This window comes from Diabrotica undecimpunctata, chromosome 2 (genome assembly GCF_040954645.1).
Source record: "Diabrotica undecimpunctata isolate CICGRU chromosome 2, icDiaUnde3, whole genome shotgun sequence".
NCBI classification, from domain to species: Eukaryota; Metazoa; Arthropoda; class Insecta; order Coleoptera; family Chrysomelidae; genus Diabrotica; species Diabrotica undecimpunctata.
In genome coordinates, this window is record NC_092804.1 from 22,462,826 (window position 1) to 22,484,623 (window position 21,798).

Here is a 21,798-nt window from a genome sequence, read left to right on the forward strand (position 1 = left end):
AGTAGACATATGTGGAGTTTCAGAAACCCACTGGGAAGGTCAGGGTCATTGGGAATCCAACTACTATAAAATATTCATGTCGGGAGCCAATAAAACCGGCCAAAAAGCGTAGCAATACTGGTACAGAAGAACCTGGCAAAATGTGTATATGAATACCTTCTAATAAATGACCGCCTAATTAAAATTACTCTCGATGGACAGCCAACAAAGATCCATGTACTGCAAGTGTATATGCCAACATGTGATGGAACAGTTGAAGAAGTGGAGGAGATATACCAGTTATTAAACAGTAACATCGCTAATATACCCAAAAAAGAACCAGTCATAATAATATTGGGTGACTGGAACGCAAAAATAGGCAAAACAACAACAGAAGATCTGCTGAAAGGAACAGTTGGTGGGTTTGGAATAGGTGAACGAAATGAGAGAGGAGAAAGGCTATTACAATTTGTCATCGACACTGAACTTAGTATCATGAACACCATGTTTAAGCATCATCCGCGAAGACTATCAACTTGGACTTCACCGGGGGAAGATATAAAAATTAAATAGATTATATTCTTGTCAGCAAACGATGGAAAAGTTCAGTAGTCGACGTAAAGACAAAACCAGCAGCTGATTGCGGAACAGACCATAAACTGCTACAATCCGAATTCCGTATAAAATTTCGTAAAAAACCGAAAAAAATAAAACAATTAAATATATACCTAAAGAGCCTGGAAAATACAAAGAAACACTAAGATATAGTAACACACCAAACATTACTGGCGATCCCAATCAAACATGGGAACATGCAAAGACGTGGATTATAGACGCAATAAATATTACAAACCCCAAAGAAAGACAAACACTGGATGACTGATGAGATACTGAACCTAGTAGAAGAACGAAGAAAAATTAGAAACAATGCTTCAAATCCAACAGAAACTGAAAACAAGATAGCAAATGTAAACAGACGCCTAAAATCATCAAGTAGAAGAGACAAAAATAATCATATTAAAGAAATATGCAAACAACTACAAGAACACGCCTACCATCAAGAATCTAGAGAACTGTTTGCCAAAGTAAAATACTTAACTAAAGAGTTCAAACCACAAACGCAGATAATTAAAGATAACTTGGAAACGATCATCACCAATCCAGAGAGCATAGCAGCGACATGGAAACAATATTGTGAAATGTTGTTTCATAGTGACCATGAAGACGTGAATCCAGGAGAAATAAATGACGAAAAGGAACCACATATTTTAAAATCGGAAATAGAAACCGCAGTAAAAAAATTAAAAACTGGAAAGTCTCAAGGAGAAGACGGAATCACGGCGGAAGCACTTAAAGAAATGGGAGATATAGGAATTGAAGTAATGTTCAAACTGTGTAATGAAATCCGGAACACAGGACAATTGCCAGATGATTGCTGTAAGCTCACTTTCATACCCATTTATAAGAAAGGCTCACCAACTGACTGTAATAACTACCGCACTATAGCCCTGATCTCCCACGCAAGTAAAGTTCTGCTAACTATAATTAACGAGAGAATAAAATCAATACTTCTACCACAGATCCCACAAGAACAATGTGGATTTGTCCCTGGAAGAGGCACACGAGAACAAATTCTCAATCTCAGACAAATTATAGAAAAATCTAGAGAATTTAATCTAGAAACATATTTGTGCTTCGTCGACTACTCGAAAGCGTTCGATAATGTAAAATGGCATAAAATGTGGGAAATACTGAGAGAAATCGGTACCCCTGAACATCTAATATACCTACTGAAACAACTGTATATCAACAACACAGCAAACGTAAGAGTCAACAACATATATACTCTCTCCCACGTTATTCAATATATCTACAGCGAACACATCATGCGCATTGTATTCGAGGGATGGCAAGGAGGAATATCAGTCGGAGGCCGAAAAATCAGCAATCTCCGCTATGCTGACGACACTTTAGTACTAGCATCATCAACAAATGACCTTGAATACATCATGAACAGACTAGATACTATTAGTCGTGAATATTGACTTAAAATTAATGTACAGAAGACCAAGGTAATGATAATCGATCGAATTAGAAATAACCAGCCGGAAATACGAAACGTAGCGGGGTTTGAAGTGGTAAGCCGATTCAATTACTTAGGTTCTGTTATCACAAACAATGGTGGATGCGAAGAAGAGATACGTCGACGCCTTACAATGGCCAGATCGGCAACGGTCAAACTTACTCATATCTGGAAAGATGCGGACATAACCAGGAACACGAATCTGCGCCTAGTACGGGCGCTTATCTTTCCTATCGCTACCTATGCGTCAGAAACTTGGACCATTAAAAAGTCCGACTCACGACGTATAATGGCCTTTGAAATGTGCGTATATCGTAGAATGATGCGCATACCCTGGACATCACATTGCACAAATGTCTCAATATTGACAGAACTCGACATCAATACTAGGCTTACCACAATCATCAACCAAAATATATTGAGGTACTTTGGACACATTACCAGACGAATGGAAGCATGGAGAGGTTGGTGGTTGAAGGCAAGGTAGATGCTAAAAGAACTCGAGGAAGATCGCCACTCCGATGGTCAGACCAAATAAAGTGCGCTACCGGTTACTTTCTGTCTGATGCAGCACACCGTGCCCAGGAGAGAGAAGAATGGATAGCAAAAATTCGTCAAATACCATATACCATAACGTCACCACATCCTTACGAAGGATATAAAGGATAAAGTTATTTTACCCAAAATGCAGCTGAGTTACAAGTGAAAAATCGCCTAAATGCTGTAATTTTGCAATCTCTCGGGTTCTAATTATTGGATCAAGGTCTTATCAAACATCATTTTGTAGTTTTTTTAATGATATATATTTGTTAGTTTACGAATTATAATCATTTAAACAATTAAATTGTTTGTAACAAATTCCCGTCATTTCCGACGCAAAAGCAAGCTTGAAATTCGAATTCAGCGGATCAAAATACATAAGATTACACTCTAAAACTCCATGGACATTGATCGGCAACGAAACAGCCCTGGCCTCTGAACTATGTCATTACATTAAGGTGTTATAGGCCAGTCAATAGTGCACCTATTTTCGCCTAAATTAGGTGATTTTTTTAACATATGACTTCAATAAAAATTAAACTTAAGTGCAGATATGGATGTATATAAATAACATGGGTTTGCAAATGCAGTAGCAGCAAATTATGATTCAAACAGTGCATCACCCATCAACGCTCGGTGAAGTACTCCTGGTACAGCAAAAATTAAGGAAAATTAGGCAAGAGCATCTAACGAAATAAAATGATAAAGTGAAACAAATAAATAAATCAAATCAATAACAAGGGAAATATGAAGATACCTATAAGTGAAAGATGAAGAAAACTGCAGGCTTGTAGTTCAGATGTGCCAAGAGCAACACTATTTATTTTATAGTTAAAAAAACAAACAGGACCGTCCAATCAAGCAAAAACCAAAAAATATATGCAATCCTGAAAGCATAGTAAGTGATCTTAGGTAAAGAGGTTATACAATTTTCCAAGCAAAGGTAAAGAAGATATCAAATTTAGAACCAAAGAACTTATAAATATGTTTATATACCTACTAGATAAAGACATTAGTGAAATAATTGGAATTACTGATAAACGGTCAGCAGGATAGGAGTAGTATTATTAAAAAATAACAAACGTGTACGTCAGTGGTGGGCTACCTTTGAATTTTGGTGTTATAGAAGAATCCTAAGAATATCATGGACTCAAAGAATGTCAAACGAAGAAGTAACTAGAAGAATAGGAAATAGAGCGGAAATAATGACTGTTAAGAGTTGGTGTATTCTGTGTTCAAGAGAAGAAACCTTGAGTACTTAGGACATGTGATGCGAGGGCAAAAATACTCATTATTGCTACTTATTATGCAAGACAAAATTCAATTAAAGTGAAATGTGGGAAGATAAAGAATATCATGAACTTGAGGGATTGGTTTGAAAAATTTAATATAGGAAATAAAAATTAAAAGGAAAAACAAGGGAATTCAACTTTTCATAGTTAGCTATACTGAAATTCAAGGCAATTTTTTATATCTGAAACTATTTAAAAAAATGCTTGTGGAAGAAAGCATAAGAAAATTTAAAATTTTTCGATAAAAATTAGAGGATAAATAATCTTATCAATATAATATAAATATCTTATTATAGAAATTCTTTTCAACATCAAACGTTGTCAATAAAATACGATTGTTGGACATTTTTCACATTTGGTCCCGATGAAGATAGCATCAAATTAGCTGTCAATTAAGTTTCACAAAACGAAATATTGCGTTAGCAGTGTTGCCATGTCTTTTGTAGGTTGAGTTTACCGAAAGTACAAGCTGATAGCCGTAAATGTCAAACATGGAACAAAAAATTTCGGTATAGCAGTGTTGGCATGTTTTTATAATGTAGATGCTGTATACTTCAAATATAAAAATATAAAGCGTTAGAAAAGTACATATTGTTTATATTATGTTATGAATTCTGCAATTTTTGGTTTATATAAAACAACAATGAGTAAATATTTATTTCTTTGGAGATTAATTGCAGTTAATTACTAGAAATTTTTTTAGTAATTATTACCCTTTGATAGATTAGGGGATAGATTTGGCAATCGTCAAATCAGCAGTTGCTAGATTACAAAAGATGTTTGCAATTAATCTCGAAAGAGACAAATATCTACTCGTTATTGCTTGATATAAATTAAAAATTGCAGAATTCATGAAATAGTATAATCAAAATGTACCTTTAAAAGCTTTATCTCTTTGTATTTGAAGCATACAACTTATGCATTACAAAGGCAGGCCAACACCACAGATGCCAACACTGCCAAGTAGTGCCAAGCCAAGAGCCAAGCCAAACCGAAATATTTTTGACTTTTGCGGCTATATTCAGCTTGTACTTTCGGTAAACTCACCCTTTTGTATATGTTATGTGCTTCAAATACAAAGAGGGAAAGCTTTTAAAAAGTACATTTTCATTATATTATTTTGTGGATTCTGCAATTTTATGATTTATATAAAACACGAATGAATTAATTTTTTTTTTGGCAATAATTGTCCTTTGATAGGTTAGCGGATAGATTTGGCAATAATGTCAGAACTCTCAAACCACCAGTTGCCAGATTGCAACATGTCTTTTTAACTTTATTATTTATACTGACATTTTACTATTTACTTTTTAAAAATATTTTAAAACTATGTATTTACTTTTTTTTGGTAATTCTAAATTAATAATTTTTATATATCTTATTGCTTTTGATTGCAAAATTATTTACATCTGTAATGTAAATTTCAACACTGCCAAACACCAATAGTTCGTTCTGTCCATGGTACAATGAATACCATGTCATGTCAAACTCATTTGAAGTTGAAGCTATCTTCATCGGAACCGAATGTTAAAAATGTTTGCATTGTCCAGGTTCCAGGTGGGTGTCTAAGGTCATAACTCATAAATAGTAATAAATCATGTGACGTAATGTTAATAATTATGATATGCATATTAACTCGTTCAGACGTTCAGAGTTCGTTCCTCACCAGGTGGCCAGATCGGATGTAATCGCATAATCGCTACTCTACGCTAATGTTGAATGTAACAAATAATTGACATGATAATATTTAATGTTTCCCTAATTTTGGTAACCTCATTTCTGGCGGTCAATGTATCACATCCTATTGTTTAGTTAACAATGATAAAATATGTGATAGTCACTGAAAACCAATGTGTAAATATATATATATATATGAGATAATTTATTAATAGGATTACTGCCAAAAACCAGAGAAGAATGAATGCCTATTCAGTGATAGTCAGTAGTCACAATTTAACAAATACGCTCAGGCTGTTTAAATTGATTAATAGTAGGAGATACTTTAGTAACATGTCTCAGAAAATAAGTCAAAATAAAACATATATTTCAGTAGAAATTCCGGAAACAACCAAAGGTGCCTCAAGAGGATTTTTCAGTAGAATTTTTAAAAGAAACAAAGAAGTAAAAGAAAAACAAGAACCTAGATTAAATAAATCTGAACTAAAGAGATTGTTTTCCCTTGCCAAACCTGAAAAATGGAAGTTAACTACAGGGATAGGTTTCCTTGTAGTTTCTAGTACAGTAACAATGTCAATCCCATATAGTTTAGGAAAAATATTAGACATTATTTATGTGGGTAATGGAGACACAGATGCAGCAAAAGCAAGGTTAAATCAAGTTTGTGGTATATTGCTAGGTGTATTTGTGTTGGGAGCTGTTTGTAATTATGCCAGAGTTTACTTAATGTCCACAGCAGGTTATAGAATGACAAATGCTTTAAGAAGGCAAGTTTTTGGTGCAATATTAAAACAAGAACAAGGTTGGTTTGATAAAAGACCTACAGGTGAACTAGTGAACAGACTGTCAGCAGACACACAAATAGTAGGATCTGCTCTATCCCAGAATATATCTGATGGATTAAGATCTTTAGTCATGGTATTTGCTGGTACAGGCATGATGTTGTACATGTCTCCACAGTTGGCATTGGTTGGTTTAGCAATAGTACCTCCAGTAGCAGTTGTTGCTGTGGTTTATGGTAGATTTGTGAGAACTATTTCAAGGAAAGTTCAAGATTCTTTAGCAGATTCTACGAAGGTGGCAGAGGAAAGAATTGCAAATATAAGAACAGTGAAATCATTTGCACAAGAACCTAGAGAACTAACTAGTTACAATATTTCAATTGAAAATGTTCTTAAGTATTGTTACAAAGAAGCAAAAGCAAGAGCTTTATTCTATGGCATGACAGGATTTAGTGGTCATATTATAATAATATCAGTTTTGTATTATGGGGGAGTGATGGTATCTTCAAATACCATAACAGTAGGTAATCTCTCATCATTTCTACTATATGCCGCATACATTGGTATTTCTGTTGGTGGATTATCCAGTTTTTATTCAGAACTAAACAAATCTTTAGGAGCAGCCACCAGAATTTGGGAAATAATTGACAGAAAACCCACTATTCCTACCCAAGGTGGTTTAATTCCAATTGAAGATGTTCAGGGTCATATTGAGTTCAAAAACATTAAATTCTGTTATCCTTCAAGAAGTGACATTGAAATTTTTAAAAGTTTAGTTTTGGATGTCCAACCAGGCAAAACTGTAGCTGTTGTTGGTCCTAGTGGTTCGGGCAAGAGTACTTTAGCTGCTCTTTTATTGAGACTGTATGATCCTATAGATGGTGCAGTGTACATAGATAACCAGGATGTTAAGGTGTTAGATCCTGCATGGATTAAGAAACACATTGGTACTGTTAGCCAAGAACCCATATTATTTTCTTGTTCAATAAAAGAAAATATACTGTATGGAGCAGATGATCCTCAGAAAATCAATGAGGATGAATTTATAAGAATTTGTAAAGAAGCTAATGTTTATGAATTTGTTCAACAACTACCTGAAGGTTTTGAAACAGTTGTAGGAGAGAGGGGGGTTATGCTTAGTGGAGGCCAAAAACAAAGAGTAGCTATAGCTAGAGCTCTTATCAAAAATCCAAAGATACTACTGTTGGATGAAGCCACTAGTGCACTGGATGCACAGTCTGAGCATTATGTACAGGAAGCTTTAGATAGAGTTATGAAAGGCAGAACAGTTTTAACCATAGCCCATAGATTATCTACTATTCAGAATGCCGATATTATTGCCGTTCTACAAAATGGACAAATTGTAGAACAAGGAAAGTATGAGCAGTTACTACAAAATAATGGGCCTTTTAGAGAGTTGGTGCAACATCAGACTTTTTCGCAATTACTGGATGACTGATTTTTAATCATGGAAATGGTAGAAGTATATATTCTCCTTAAAAATTTTATATACAGTTGTTGATAACTTTACGTTTGTTTTCAAATATACACGTTAAAAAGTAAGTAGTATTTTATTTCTCTTTTTATCACATGACATTAAGTAAATATATAGAAATGAATATTTGACTTCAGGTTCTGTCTTTCTTTTTCACATACTTTTATTATCATATAAGTTTAGCAGATCAGAAGGTTTGATAGATTCCTTTCACTATTTCACAAGTTGGTCAGCTATAAAATTTTATCTGTTGTATTATTTTTAGTGCTTATATTCTTCTATCCTCATTTGTTTTTGTGTTCCTCATCCTAAAAAAGTAGTTTTTTCCTCATCCTTGAGTTATATAAGCCATTTACATCGTATTAGCTTTTACATTTGGCATTTGTTTGAAGAATTATAGAGATATAAAATTGATATTTTAGAATTTGTTGGTTTTATGGTAAAGGAAAAATAGACAAAGTTAACGTTGATTTTGAAAGCGATTTCTAGTAATGTGTGGTGTTTATGAATAAGAGGAATATAATTTTAATATACAAAATACAATATTTAAAATATAAAAATAAGGAGGAATAAGAAATTGTATACAACATTGGAAAATATATTTGGAAATACTTCCATGAAAACTAACAGTACCTGTAAATCTGTTTCCACATCATCCACCAACCATTTTTTTCGTATTCTGCATTGTCCCTGTCTCACAGGTTTTTCAAACATCTATTTTTGGACTAAACCTTCATATTTTATCCTTAAGCCATGCACCACCCATCTCAATCTATTGATTTTGACTGTTTTTATGAATTTGGGTCTCTGTATATTTGGTATAACTCAAAATTAAAATGTATCCTCCTTCATCTATTATTATTGATGGCTTCATATATTGTTCTTGGGACTTTTTATTCATAAAGTAAGTATCCAAAGCATAATATGTTAACATCTATCTCGTCAGAGTTTTATCTTTTTTAACTTTTTTATATCTCAAGAGATTTCGTGATTTTAGTTTTTTAATAGCATAATGTAACATCTTGTTGCTCATATCATTTTATTGCATCAAAGAGAGGACCCAAGATATACAAATTATTGAACAAATTTGATGTATTGTCCATCTGTAATTAAATTTTGCATCTGTCTTTGAGGAATTTCTTGTCCTCTTATATATTTTGTTTTCTGGATGTTTACTGCAAGTCACATAGTTTTTTAAATTGTTTTTTTTTCTTTTTTATTGACTTTGGATTGTGTTATCCATTCAGCCATGATATATATTAAATACTGTTAGCTACAATATTAAATATCTAATGCAATGCATGTCTCGCAAAACAGAAAACTAAAAAAGGTATATTGATGGAAGGCAACTGTATATATGTATTTCTGACTATTGGTCGTCTTTAGTACGGTGCAGCCAAGTTAGAAAAGGAACATGTAACTTGGGAAAGGATCACTACAGGAGCAATGCGACCAATACAGTTTCCGCCTTCAATGTCTAAGTTTCTACTCCGTACAGAAGCACTGAGTACACGTAAACATTTAAGGAGCCTTATTTTTGTTTCTAGGGTGACGTCATGGCTCTTGAACACAGAGCTCATAGTCAAGAATGCACTTTTTGCCTTTCTGATGCGACATTTAATCTCTTGGGTATTGTCCCATGACTCACTGATTATAGTTCCCAAGTAGTTGTACTGTGAGACACGTTCAATTCTCATTTGGTTCACATACAGATTTGCTCCGGATATTTTCTCCTTGCTGATGATCATTAGCTTGGTTTTGCTGGTGTTTATATTCAGTCCATATGTTCTACTTGTTTCCGATATTTTGTTCATTAAGTTTTGTAGCCCTTCTATGGTATTGGAAAACACTATTGTGTCATCTGCATACCGCAGGTTATTGAGCTTGACTCCATTTATTGAGATGCCTTCATCAATATCTTTTAGAGCCTCTTCAAAAATGTGCTCCGAGTACATATTGAATATCAGTGGTGAAATTATGCACCCCTGTCTCACCCACCTTAAGATTTTGACCTGATCTGTATATTCTCCATCTATTCGGAGTACCGCTGATTGATTCCAATCATCGAGCAAAAAGACAAAAGAGGGAATGTAAAGGTAGTGGGGGCAAAAATATTGTTAGACAGGAAGTGCCATCTTGAGAGGCCAAATTAAACAAGGAAAGAGAGTCTTTCCTTGTTTAAGAAATCAAATTTAGTTGGGTTATGTTATTATTTGTCCCAACTGTCACATGAAATCTTATTTATATTGAAGTTTTTTAACAATTGTTTCACATTTTAGACTGATATCGTTAATATTTAATTAAAATTTTCTCGTCTAAGACACATTCTGAAAACTATTTTATAGCTACTGTTAATAAGTGTCGGAAAATTTAAATTTGGCGCATTCGCATTTCCGGATATGTCCGCCATCAGAGGCCACTTTTTTGGTCGCCTTTTCATAACGATTAGATTCCCTCTTTTGTCTTTTTGCTCGATGATTCCAATACAGGTTAGCTATTATTTTTAAGTCTCATGCATCAATCCCTGTCCTCTTCAGCACTTCCATCATTTGTTCATGCCTGATTTTATCGAAAGCCTTCTTGTAGTCAATCAGGCATGCAAAAACATTACAGCTGACATCTCTACATTTCTGAAACAATACCTGCACGCTAAATAAAGCTTCCCTCGTACCAACGGCGTTCACAAATTCAAACTGATTGGGCGCAATTTGTTCCTCGCATTTCCGGTAGATTCTTTTGTGGAGGACTTCTAAAAACAGCTTCAGCAGATGGCTCATTAGGCTTATGGTCGTATAGTCTTCACAAACTTTTGCTCCTGATTTTTTGGGCAATGATACGAACTCCGATTTGAGCCACTCTACTGGTATTTTTCCTGCCTTGTATATTTCATTAAATATTTCAGTTATTATTTTTATTTGTTCTGCATCTAATAGCTTCAGGAATTTCATCAAGTCCCGGTGCCGTTCCATCCTTCATTTGTCTGACGGCTGCCGTTATTTCTTCTGGTAGGATTTCGGGACCTGAATTTTTTTCAATGGTGAGCTCTTGTATTGTTCTAAGGTCATGGAAAAGTTTCTCCAAGTATTCTTACCATACTTTCTTTTTATCTTCTTTGGTTATGGCAAGATTGCCTTCATCATCTGTTATTTTTCCGCTGTTGCGTTTTCGGAACTTTCCAGCTATTTCCTTCACCTTTCGACGACCATTGAAGTTATCATATCGACTCTGATACTCCTCTATTTCTTGACATTGTTCTGTTTTTTGTTGGTATGTATTTTCTTATATTCGTGGAGATTTTCTCTGTTTTTCTTTCTCTGATCCATAAGTTCAATTATTTCATCGGTCATCCACGATTTCCGTTTCTCTGTATCTTTCTTCAGGTGTTGTTCTTTTATTTCTCTCACTGTTTCTTGTATGATGTATGAAATAAAAGTATTTTAAAATGAATCAAATATGTAATATGTGACAAATGACGGATGAGGAAAAACTTGGGAGAGCAATTATTGTAGTAGATTAAAGGTGAGAAAAGATTGGAGAAGCAATTTTTATGTGGGGTTATCGTATTAGAAGATATTAAAGAGAATGTAAAACAAATGCAATAAAGCAAAATAAATGGTAAAAGAAGATGAAGCAGAAACATCATTTATAAAAGTAGGGATTGTTAAAACGAGATAAATATTTTGAGTAAGAAAGAGGGCAATGATGGGCGAAACTTAAAATAGAAAAAATTCTAAGTATTAAAGCTATAAATGACTGATAAACTAAAGACGAAATAAAACAAGTATAGTCATGAAGACACTAAGGTCAAATATAATTTCAAGGGAGTCTAAAGATTTGATATATGATAGTGTAAAATGTTACCTACAAGAATTTATGGCGGTAGAAATAGAGGGAAAGTCTTTAGATGTATAATTTGTATCTAGTTGAATGTTTGGAATAGAAGGATTAATGGTGAATTATATAACATCCTAAAACCCAAAATTACAAGTTATATTAGAGAGCAAAGGATAAGATGGATAGGCCATAATTGAAAAACGAAAACAGAATATCCAGCAGCAGATTGTCTGAAATGCCTTAAAGTAAAAAAGTGGACCGATAGTGTTAGAGATATGAAAAAAAGTGAAAATGTACTATTATAACTCCACATCTTCTATTTTTCCTGTTCTTTCTATGATGCTATCAATTTTTGTCTCAAATTTTTTGAATAATAAAAACTGAACCAGATAACTTAGCAACTAGCAATAAAGTCTTGGACCTGTAGGTTAAAGTTGTTACTATCTACAACTTCAATTGTATAAAGATTCATTTTCGAGATCGAATCAGCTTTGTGTAGTTGAAAGTTGACTAACATCATTCGGTCTTGGTAGAATTGATACATTTTTTAAGTATTTATTACTTAGTCTATCGAGCAATATTTGTTTTTGCCTTTTTTTTAACTTTTTACAGTTTTATCTATGTAAATAATTAATGATAGGGAAATTTTGTAAAGCTTATATACATGATTATTATCTTCAAAATTACAACATTCATAACAGTTTAACAACCATTTATTGTTTTCTGTATCTTACATACACGGAATATAAATGTATTTATTTATATTGACACAGCAATATTGTCGAATGTCTAAGGAATTTCTTATGCGTGTCGTTTAGCTGCACATGTTGGTGGTTGTCTGTACTCTTCGAACCATTTCTTCTTTTTTACTTCAGTCGATACAGGTTTATGTCTGGTACTTAGTCATAAGACCTTTGTACCTCACCCTGTTTCTTTCCAATAAACTCCAGTAAGTCCTGTGGCCTCAACGAAACGTGAATTCTCAGGTGATTACCTAGTTAATTCATATTTCAAATCAGTTAGCACATTGTATTGGCATATATCAAGTCACCATTTCGGTGACTTGATATAATCTTTCGTTTCATCAAATTGTCCGAGAGTTTTTATCAATATTCTTGATTATATTATTTGTTTTTATAGTCTGGATTTGCGCTTGAGTGGCTCTCCATTTTTTATGATTCCTTATTCCTTATTACATCGTTTCTTGTAACATCTTTGGTGATGCCACATAATGATTCTGGACGTACAAAAGTTTCTCTCCTGCCTTGTTTTGCCAGTAAATCTGCTCGTTCATACCTATGCACCCCCTCATGACCTGGTACCATATTAAAGACACTTTATTGTCTTTTGCTAGGCAGCAGCTTTGCAGTTCCTCACCATAGCCCAGTCTGGTTATACAAAAATCATCGATTTCACGGCAAAATGTTTCGCAGATATCTGAAGCTTTTAAGACATAGGTGGGGGTTACTAGATGACGAATAGATAAAAAGATACTCCTATTTTTACCTTGCGTTTTTTTTAAACAATAATTTATGGTCAGAATTTGATTTTTTATCTATAAGTTTTTTCCCTTATAATTTAAATAAACAATATTTATACCATTTTTTTATATCAAGAATATCTTTATTTTCCCGTTTTTTCAATTAAAATTGATAAATAATTTACGGAGATATTTGCAAAAAAGCAGTTTTTTTGCACTAATTTATAAATTTAATTAATTTTTTTATTAACAAAATAAAATGTTATTAATACATTTCAACGTTGAGGAATTACCGTCCTTTAAATTTGTGCGAAATTTCACCCCGATCGGTCAAATAGTTTAAAAGTTATTCAATTTGTTTATCCCTGAAACTAATTATTTAAACCATTGGTCTTGCCCTATGAATGATGCTAGACACATTTAACAAATTTCATAGGATTCTTTAAGACTTATACTATCTCAGAAGTTAAATGAATATCGAGTTTTCATCGAAATTATTTACAAAATAAACGTTTGAAAAAGGGGTATGTTTTTTACTTATAAACAATTGTAATAACTTCTATATTTTTCAAGCTACAGACTTGTGCGTACAACCATTAGATAGCTGGTAAAAAACTCATATTTAACAAAAAAAATAAACCTATGAACAATAGGAACGAAGTTAGCGACAATTTTTTTGTTAATTATATCTCCATTGTTTATAAACATTAAGAAGTAAAATTAGCACAAATTTTGAATGAAAATCTAAACTTTATATTGAATTTTATAGCTATAAAATTCATCCAATTTTTCGAAACTTAAAACCTTTCGAAACGAAGTTACTTTCGAAAGATCGACATAGGAAAGTGGAGGGGAAACTGTTTTAGCTCCTCGCTGCAAAATTTAATATTATGGTTACGGATTTATCATTCAAAAGCTTCAACAGTTCTGTAGGAATTTCATCAGGTCCATTTGCTTTTCCATTTTTAGCGTTTCTTATTGCGTATTCCACTTCTTCTTTCAATATGTCTGGCCCAGTTGCATTGATTATCTGAGTTAAGTTGTTTATATCGTCTTCAAATAATTCATTTAGGTATTCTGTCCATCTTTTTATTTTATTGTCTAGATCTACAATAAGATTTCCATCTTTGTCTTTAAGTTTACCTATTTGGCATTTCTTTATGCTTTCTGTTATCTCTTTTACTTTTTTGTGCATATTGAACGCATCGTACTTTTTCTCATAGGTTTCCATTTCTTCACATTGTTCTTTAATCCACTCCTCTTTGGCTTCTTTTATTCTCTTTTTTATGTGTTTATTTATTTCTTTGTATTTGTCTGGGTAATTCTTCATCTTTCTTCTTTGTTCCATCAAGTCTAGTATATCTTGTGTCATCCACCCCTTATTCTTTGTTGTTGTTTTTGTAAGATGTTTCTTTCCTGCTGTTTGTATAGCTGTATTTATGTAGGTACTTTAATTTTTGGTTAACGTTGTTTGTATCGTTAATTTTTTGCTGCACTGAACGGAGGTTTTCATTTATTTCTTCTCCTGTTTCTTGTCGTATATTTTTGTTTCTAAGTTTCTAAGTTTATTTAAATCTAGTGACTTTCTGTGTGGTCTTCTAATCTTTTTTGGTCTCGCCTCTATCACAGTAACTACCGGGTTATGATCTGAGCCTATATCAGCTCCTGGGTACGTCTTAGTACATTTAACAGCATTATGATACCTCCTTGCTATCATAATGTAGTCTATTTGATTTCTCACTATTTTTTCTTTGGTATGTTGTGGAGATGTCCATGTATATAGCCGTCGAGGAGGTAATTTGAAAAAGGTATTTGTTATTACGAAGTCTTCACTTTGGCAAAATTGAATCAATCTATCTCCTCTGTCAGTTCTGTTTCCAAGCCCATATTTTCCTACTTGTTCTCCTACCTTACCTTGACCCACCTTGGCATTAAGATCGCCCATTAATATGTTAATGTATGGAAAGACTGACTTAATAAGTGAAGACAAACAACCTGCAACAAAAAGGTTTAGACCTGACAGTAAAGTCGAATAAATGAACCAAATTTTAACTTTTAAACCAATGTATGTAAAGAAAATAAAAAAAGTAAAGTTCAATAAACATAGCAAAATTTAATAAGGCAAGTGATGAAAAAATCGACTTATTTTATCAAAGAAGTAAGGCAGATTTGATTAATATTGTATATCATATTTGTAAGAAAAATAGAATAAAAATCAATATTGTTAATTATAAAAATACTAACAATTATAATTAATATAAGGAATATAATAATATAATGTGTAAAAAATTACCTGAAATTTAATTTATAAAATATATAAGTATTATTACATCATTGATATAAAATGAAAAAACATATGTTGATTTTCCGGGATTTTCCGAGATTTATGGGGGGTGAAAATTATGTCATCAGTATTAATACTGCGACAGACTATTCGAGCAAATTAAAAAAAAGTAAGTATTTAGGGTGAATTTCAAATGGACTCAATGTTTCCGAGTTTTCCCATATTTTCCGGCCAGTGTAGTGTGTCCAAACTATGTAGTTATTCATATTTCGACAAGCTACCCCAGAATAAAAAAAAGAGGCTTGCAGCTGCAAAGGAAGCCGAGATAATGTAAATTTTTCCTACGTGTTGCAATTTGAAGTTCCGATGCCGAAAAAAAAACGGAGCTGAAACAGATATCCTCTCCACTTTCCTATGTCGATCTTTCGAAAGTACCGTCCTTTCGAAAAATTAGATAAATTTTATAGCTATAAGTTTCAATATAAAGTTTAGATTTTCATTCAAAATTTGTGCAAATTTTACTTCTTAATGTTTATAAACAATGGAGATATGATTTTTTTAAAAATAGTCACTAACTTCGTTCCTATTGGTCATAGAAGGTTTTTTATTTTTTAATGTGAGCTTTTTTACCAGCTATCCAATGGTTGTACGTACAAATCTGTAGCTTGAAAAATATAGAAGTTATTACAATTGTTTATAAGTAAAAACATACCCCTTTTTCAAACGTTTATTTTGTAAATAATTTCGATGAAAACTCAATATGCATTTAACTTCTGAGATAGTCCAAGTCTTAAAAAAACCTATGAAATTTGCTGAATGTGTCTAGCATCATGCATAGGGCAAGCTCAATAGTTTAAATAATTAGCCTCAGGGATAAACAAATTAAATAACTTATAAAATATTTGACTGATCGGGGGGAAATTTCGCACAAATCTAAAAGATGGTAATTCCTTGATGTTTAAATGTATTAATACCATTTTATTTTGTTAATAAAAAAATTAATAAAATTTATAAATTAGTGCAAAAAAACTGCTTTTTTGCAAATATCTCTGTAAATTATTTATCAATTTTAATTAAAAAAACGAGAAAATAAAGATATTCTTGACATAAAAAAATGACATAAATACTGTTTATTTAAAATATAAGGGAAAAAATTTATAGACAAAAAATCAAATTGTGACCATAAATTATTGCTTAAAAAAACGCAAGGTAAAACTAGGAGTATCTTTTCATCTATTCATCATCTAGTATCCCCCACCTATGTCTTAAAAGCTTCAGATATCTGCGAAACATTTTTCCACCTTTTTTTTTAACCAGACTGGGCTACCAGTTTTGACTTGGTGAACGGGTTCGTTACGAGCAGAATAGCCGCTTGTCTATCTATATAAATGTTGGTTCGCTTTGCTTTGAGGTCTCCATCCATGATTCCATCAATGCAGGCTACCAAAGCAAAAAGTTTACATTACATTACATGCTTGCCCAAAGACTACTGATCTAGTACCATAACTAGTTTTAGATCCATCAGTGAACCATATTAAGTCTCCATTAATGTTTGGAACTTTTTGTTTTCTAGATAATATAATTGTGTTAGGGTAAGGAGGGGTAATATCGCTCACTGGATAATAACGCTCACCTCTGTAACTATTTTAAAATGTGAAATAGCAGCACGCCACGTCGCGTGAAGCACGAGGATAGGGGACCTCTAACAGACAGTGATAGAAACGGATAGTCAGCTCGTTGTATGCGACCGTGAAGTGCATTTGTTCGTACGTGGCCGAGCTAATCTAATTTTTGATTAGATGTTTTTTGCTGGTAAGTCCAAAACTTTTCTTTTTATTTTACTTTTCTTTTCTGACAATAAAACTATTTTATTTGTTTATAATGCAATCAAGCTTTAACAATTGTGTATGTTTTTTTTATAAATTTATATTAATTACGAAACGACCGTTTGGGGTTATAAAGTTCATCTGAGCGCCATTACTCCTTGGTGACCTATTTTATTATTGTTGTAGATATACCAATAAATCGTCAAAGGACCACCGCTAAAGTGGGTTGAACCGCAGATCTTAAATTTGCTAAAGCTGTTATTGAAGGAGGTTTGTCCAAAAGAAAAGCGTCAAAACAATGTAACACCATTTACCACATTAAGAGATCGACTAAAAAATGAAAACATGAGCAACTTATTACTAGGTCGCAAGCCCATTTTCACCCAATAGCAAGAAACTGAACTTGCTGAACAAGTTAGGTCGCTGGGTTCTTTATATTATGGACTTAATGTTGCAGATTTGCGTAAACCTGTGCGTAAATATGTTGAGCTCAACAATATCAAACACAATTTTGATTAAAGCAGCAAAACAGCTGGATTGTATTAGGTACACACCTTTATGAAACGCAATCCTTCAGTTTCTATACGCTAAGCTGCAGCGACAAGCTAAAATGGAATTTCTGCTTTCAACAAAGAAGAAATAACCCATTTCTATGATAAACTTTGCGACTTAATAGAAAAGCATAAGTTTATTTTAAAAAACATTTACAATCCTAACGAAACTGGTATCACCAGAGTGACAGACCCAGGGAAAGTGCTCGCCGAAAAAGGACAAACAAGCGGTGAATGAGGAAGCAACACAACAGTAATGTGTGCAATGAGTGCAGCCGGAAACTTCATAACACCTATGTTTAGTTTTGTCAGACAGGGAATGACGCCTTTATTAGAAAAATATAATGGTGCATTATACACCAACTCTAAAAATGACTGGATAAATGAAGACTTATTGGACACTTGGTCCAAACATTTCGCATCATTTGCTAAACCCCCCGGGAATACCCTGTGTTGTTAATTCTGGACAATCACAGCAGTCATATTTCTCTACAAGCATTTAATTTTTGTAAGGAAAACCACATCACAGTGCTTTCCATTCCACCTCACAGTTATCACAGAATACAACCTCTGGATGTGTCCTTTTATGGACCGCTGAAAGCTGCTTATAGGCATGAATTTAACAGGCACATGAGGACGCAAGACGAAGGCTACGCAAGGATTTTCCCAGACGAGTTTTTAAACCAGCTAATCTACCAGAAAAGTCGGACAGAAAAGAAATAGAAGAAAGCAGTGTTATGGAAAAAAACGGCGCAACAAGAGCAAGATCACTCACAATAAAGAAAATGAGACCAGAGGTGATCAGAAAGATACCAATGCGAAAGAAAATATACCATAAAAGAAGAATTACACTGCACGAGATATCTCCAGTGCCTGTAGCAAGTGCAACTAGAAAAAAAGTCGGACAAACAATCTTCGGAGTTTTGACAACTAATCCTAATTTGGAAGAACTCAAGCAGAAGGAAGAAAAGAAAAAACATGGGAATGTTCATCGATTTAAAAAGAACATTGTAAGTAAGTCAAGTTCCACTGCACAAACAGAAAGTGAAGAAGATTTGCTTGCAGCCGAAGATGATGAGGATGATGTGGATTATCTTTACTGCAAAGATTTATTTAGAAATTCGCAGTGCAAGGAGTGTTGGATTAGTTGCCTAAAATGCAATAATTGGGTACATTGTGAATGTGCCGGGGTGTCTGCAAAAGTAAAAAAGTTTATTTGTGAGCTTTGGCGAGACTGATTTTTGGTTTTGTTAATTTACCTACCTATATTTTTATGTTTCTATGTTGTTACCAGTTTTACCATTTGTTGTGAGCATATATGCCATTTTACACCCCCATGACTGTGTCGTTTTACATGATAGAAGTTTGTAAAATGACAGAATGTAAGGTTTTTTAAAAAACACTTTTTCATAAGTTTTTTAGAGTTTTTTTCATAACTCAGAGGTTAATAGAAGCCGTAAAAAACCTTTACAATAACAACAAGGTAAGAGTTAAAACCGGCAATAAATACTCAAACGAATTTAAGACCACAAAAGGCTTAATGCAGGGATGCTCTACATCTCCGACACTGTTCAAGATATTCCTCGAACAAATATTAAAACCATGGAAAAGGAAATGTGAAGGGATGGGAATACCAATCCGGGACAACTTCTTGTACACATCAAGCTTTGCAGATGACCAAGTGTTAACGGCTCAAGATGAAGATCTGTGCTATATGCTCCGAAAATTAGAAAAGGAATACGCAAAAAATGGACTGGAAATAAATCTAGAAAAGACCGAATATTTAACAACAGAGCAAGAACCAGTGAGAAACTTGGAAATGGACGATAATAGGGAAATTAACGGCACTGACAAATTCAAATATTTAGGATTCATACTCTCAAAAAATGGAACCACCGAGCAAGAGATAACCAGCAGATTAACACAGACAAGAACATGTATTAAACAAATGAACGGGGTACTGTGGGATAGACAGATTACCAGAAATACAAAGAAGATAATTTATAACACCTTGGTACGTAGTATAATGACCTATGGAGCAGAGAATTGGGTAATAAATAAACGAAACAGGTCCAAAATCACAGCAACTGAAATCGAGTTCATGAGAAGAAGCTGCAGAGTGACAAAAATGGATTGCATCAGAAATGAGGAGATAAAACGAAGAATGGCAGTAGAACAAGATATACTCAGCTACATCGAAGAAAAACGTTTAATTTGGTATGGGCATGTGAGAAGAACAGATCATAGAAGGTGGATAGCAAAGATTTCGGATTAAAGCACAATAGGAAGGAGGAAAAGAGGTAGACCCCGAAGATCATGGAGGGATGAAGTGGACGAGGCCATGGAAAGACGAGACCTTAGAGATGGAGAATGGCAGAACAGAAAGGACGAAAGGACTGGAGACGTTGGCAGAAAGAAGGAAGGCGGCGACAGCCGTAAAAATCCTTGTATAGATAGATAGATAAGTTTTTTATAGAGATGAGATGTTTTCGAAGTATATGAATAAAACGTATTTAAAAGAATGTGTTACATTTTTTTCAGTCAATATTTTGAATAGTATTTGCAAAACAAGTTTCAAATAAAAAGTATGACATTTTAGGACACCTTCCCCTACTATCGCACATTTCCAAATCGTGTGTAACATATTCATGAATTTATAAATAATGATGAAAGAAATTAACATAATTAGATACTAAAATTTACGAATACATAGATATTCCGAAATATAACAGCTCAAATATATTACATTGGTGATGTGACCTCTGATACAATACGAAGTCTAAAAGGGATCCAAATAAATTGTATGTATCCATTATTGAGAAGCCTTGGTGAGCGAAAGTGTTGGTATGTTACATAGATCTAACACAATATTAAATAAATGTGACTAAAATACAATAAATTTTTATATATGGATGATCGACCAATTTTATTTAAAGTACCTAATATTACCACTACGTAAAGGTTGCAAAATTTAATTGAAATAAAACGTTTAGTAAAAAAAAACAAAGGTAAGCAGTCAAAGTTAATTAACAAAAACAAAAACTGAACAGACTATTTTATGATAAGGTACGCATTTTTTCTTAGAAACGACCCTTGTAAATCGGAGTTATGATTTCACCGATATTTCTCAGAATTCTTAGTTTAAGTGCTTGTAACCAGCCAGGTTAGGATCTGCCCTACTAACCTGTAAAGTGAAATGAACTCGATGGAATGTGACATAACACAAAGGTATAAATAGACTAACTGAAAAAATGGATTTGTTTAATTTTATTAAAATAATCATATAAAAATATAATTGTTTAAATTACATAATTAATACTTTGGTAGTAATGTTAGAATTTGTATTTTTATATTAAATATCTATGAGTATAGAATAAACGTATATAGAGTTGCTAAAAAGTTTGACAACAAGGTGTTATTTCTAATTAACCTTCCGTAGCTAACAGCCGGTCTGTGAGACCGTTGATAATAATTGTCGGCTATATTTTAAGAACTTGCGCACCGACACGTTTATCTTTCTTGGTACAAGGCTAAAACACATATTTTCAGAATCGCATAGACATCGACATTTACACGTTTTGAGTTATCAGTGCTTTTGGTCTAAGAGACCAGTGTTAGCTTTTGTGTTATTGTATTGGAGTATAAAAAATGTAACTTGGTTCTTATATATGTACTTCTATTTTTTAATATAAGTAAAATTATGGTGGTAATTGACGTTTTGTTCACGGAACATGAAACAGACAGAACTAAAAAAATAAGTTAGCTATAATGGCAAATGTATGAGAAAAAGAACGAATTCAAGTAGGTATTAATATTAGTTGGATATGGTGATTGAAAACGTACCTACGACAAAGCAAGACATGTTTTCAACGACTTAAATCCCATCGACTCCTCCTATAGGTAATACTATCGCGAATAATAAAGAAATTTAAGTGAACTGGCAAGAAATGAGATTTACAGAATGTCTACAATCCA

General features: G+C 33.2%; 1 protein-coding gene across 2 annotated transcripts in view; it reads left to right on the top strand.

Moving 5' to 3' along the window:
* The first annotated feature begins 5,434 nt into the window (after nt 1-5,434).
* The window catches only part of LOC140434330 (ATP-binding cassette sub-family B member 10, mitochondrial), a 35,088-nt gene continuing 18,724 nt past the window's right edge, over nt 5,435-21,798 (top strand). Inside the window, exons 1-2 of one of the 2 annotated variants that reach the window (XM_072522498.1) lie at nt 5,435-7,912; nt 20,423-20,739. In XM_072522498.1, coding sequence (XP_072378599.1) covers nt 5,812-7,812 — 2,001 coding nt within the window. In that variant the 5' untranslated portion in view covers nt 5,435-5,811 and the 3' untranslated portion in view covers nt 7,813-7,912; nt 20,423-20,739. Of the gene's footprint in view, nt 7,913-20,422; nt 20,740-21,798 lie in introns of those variants that run through there. The other variant, XM_072522499.1, reaches the window with a different exon arrangement.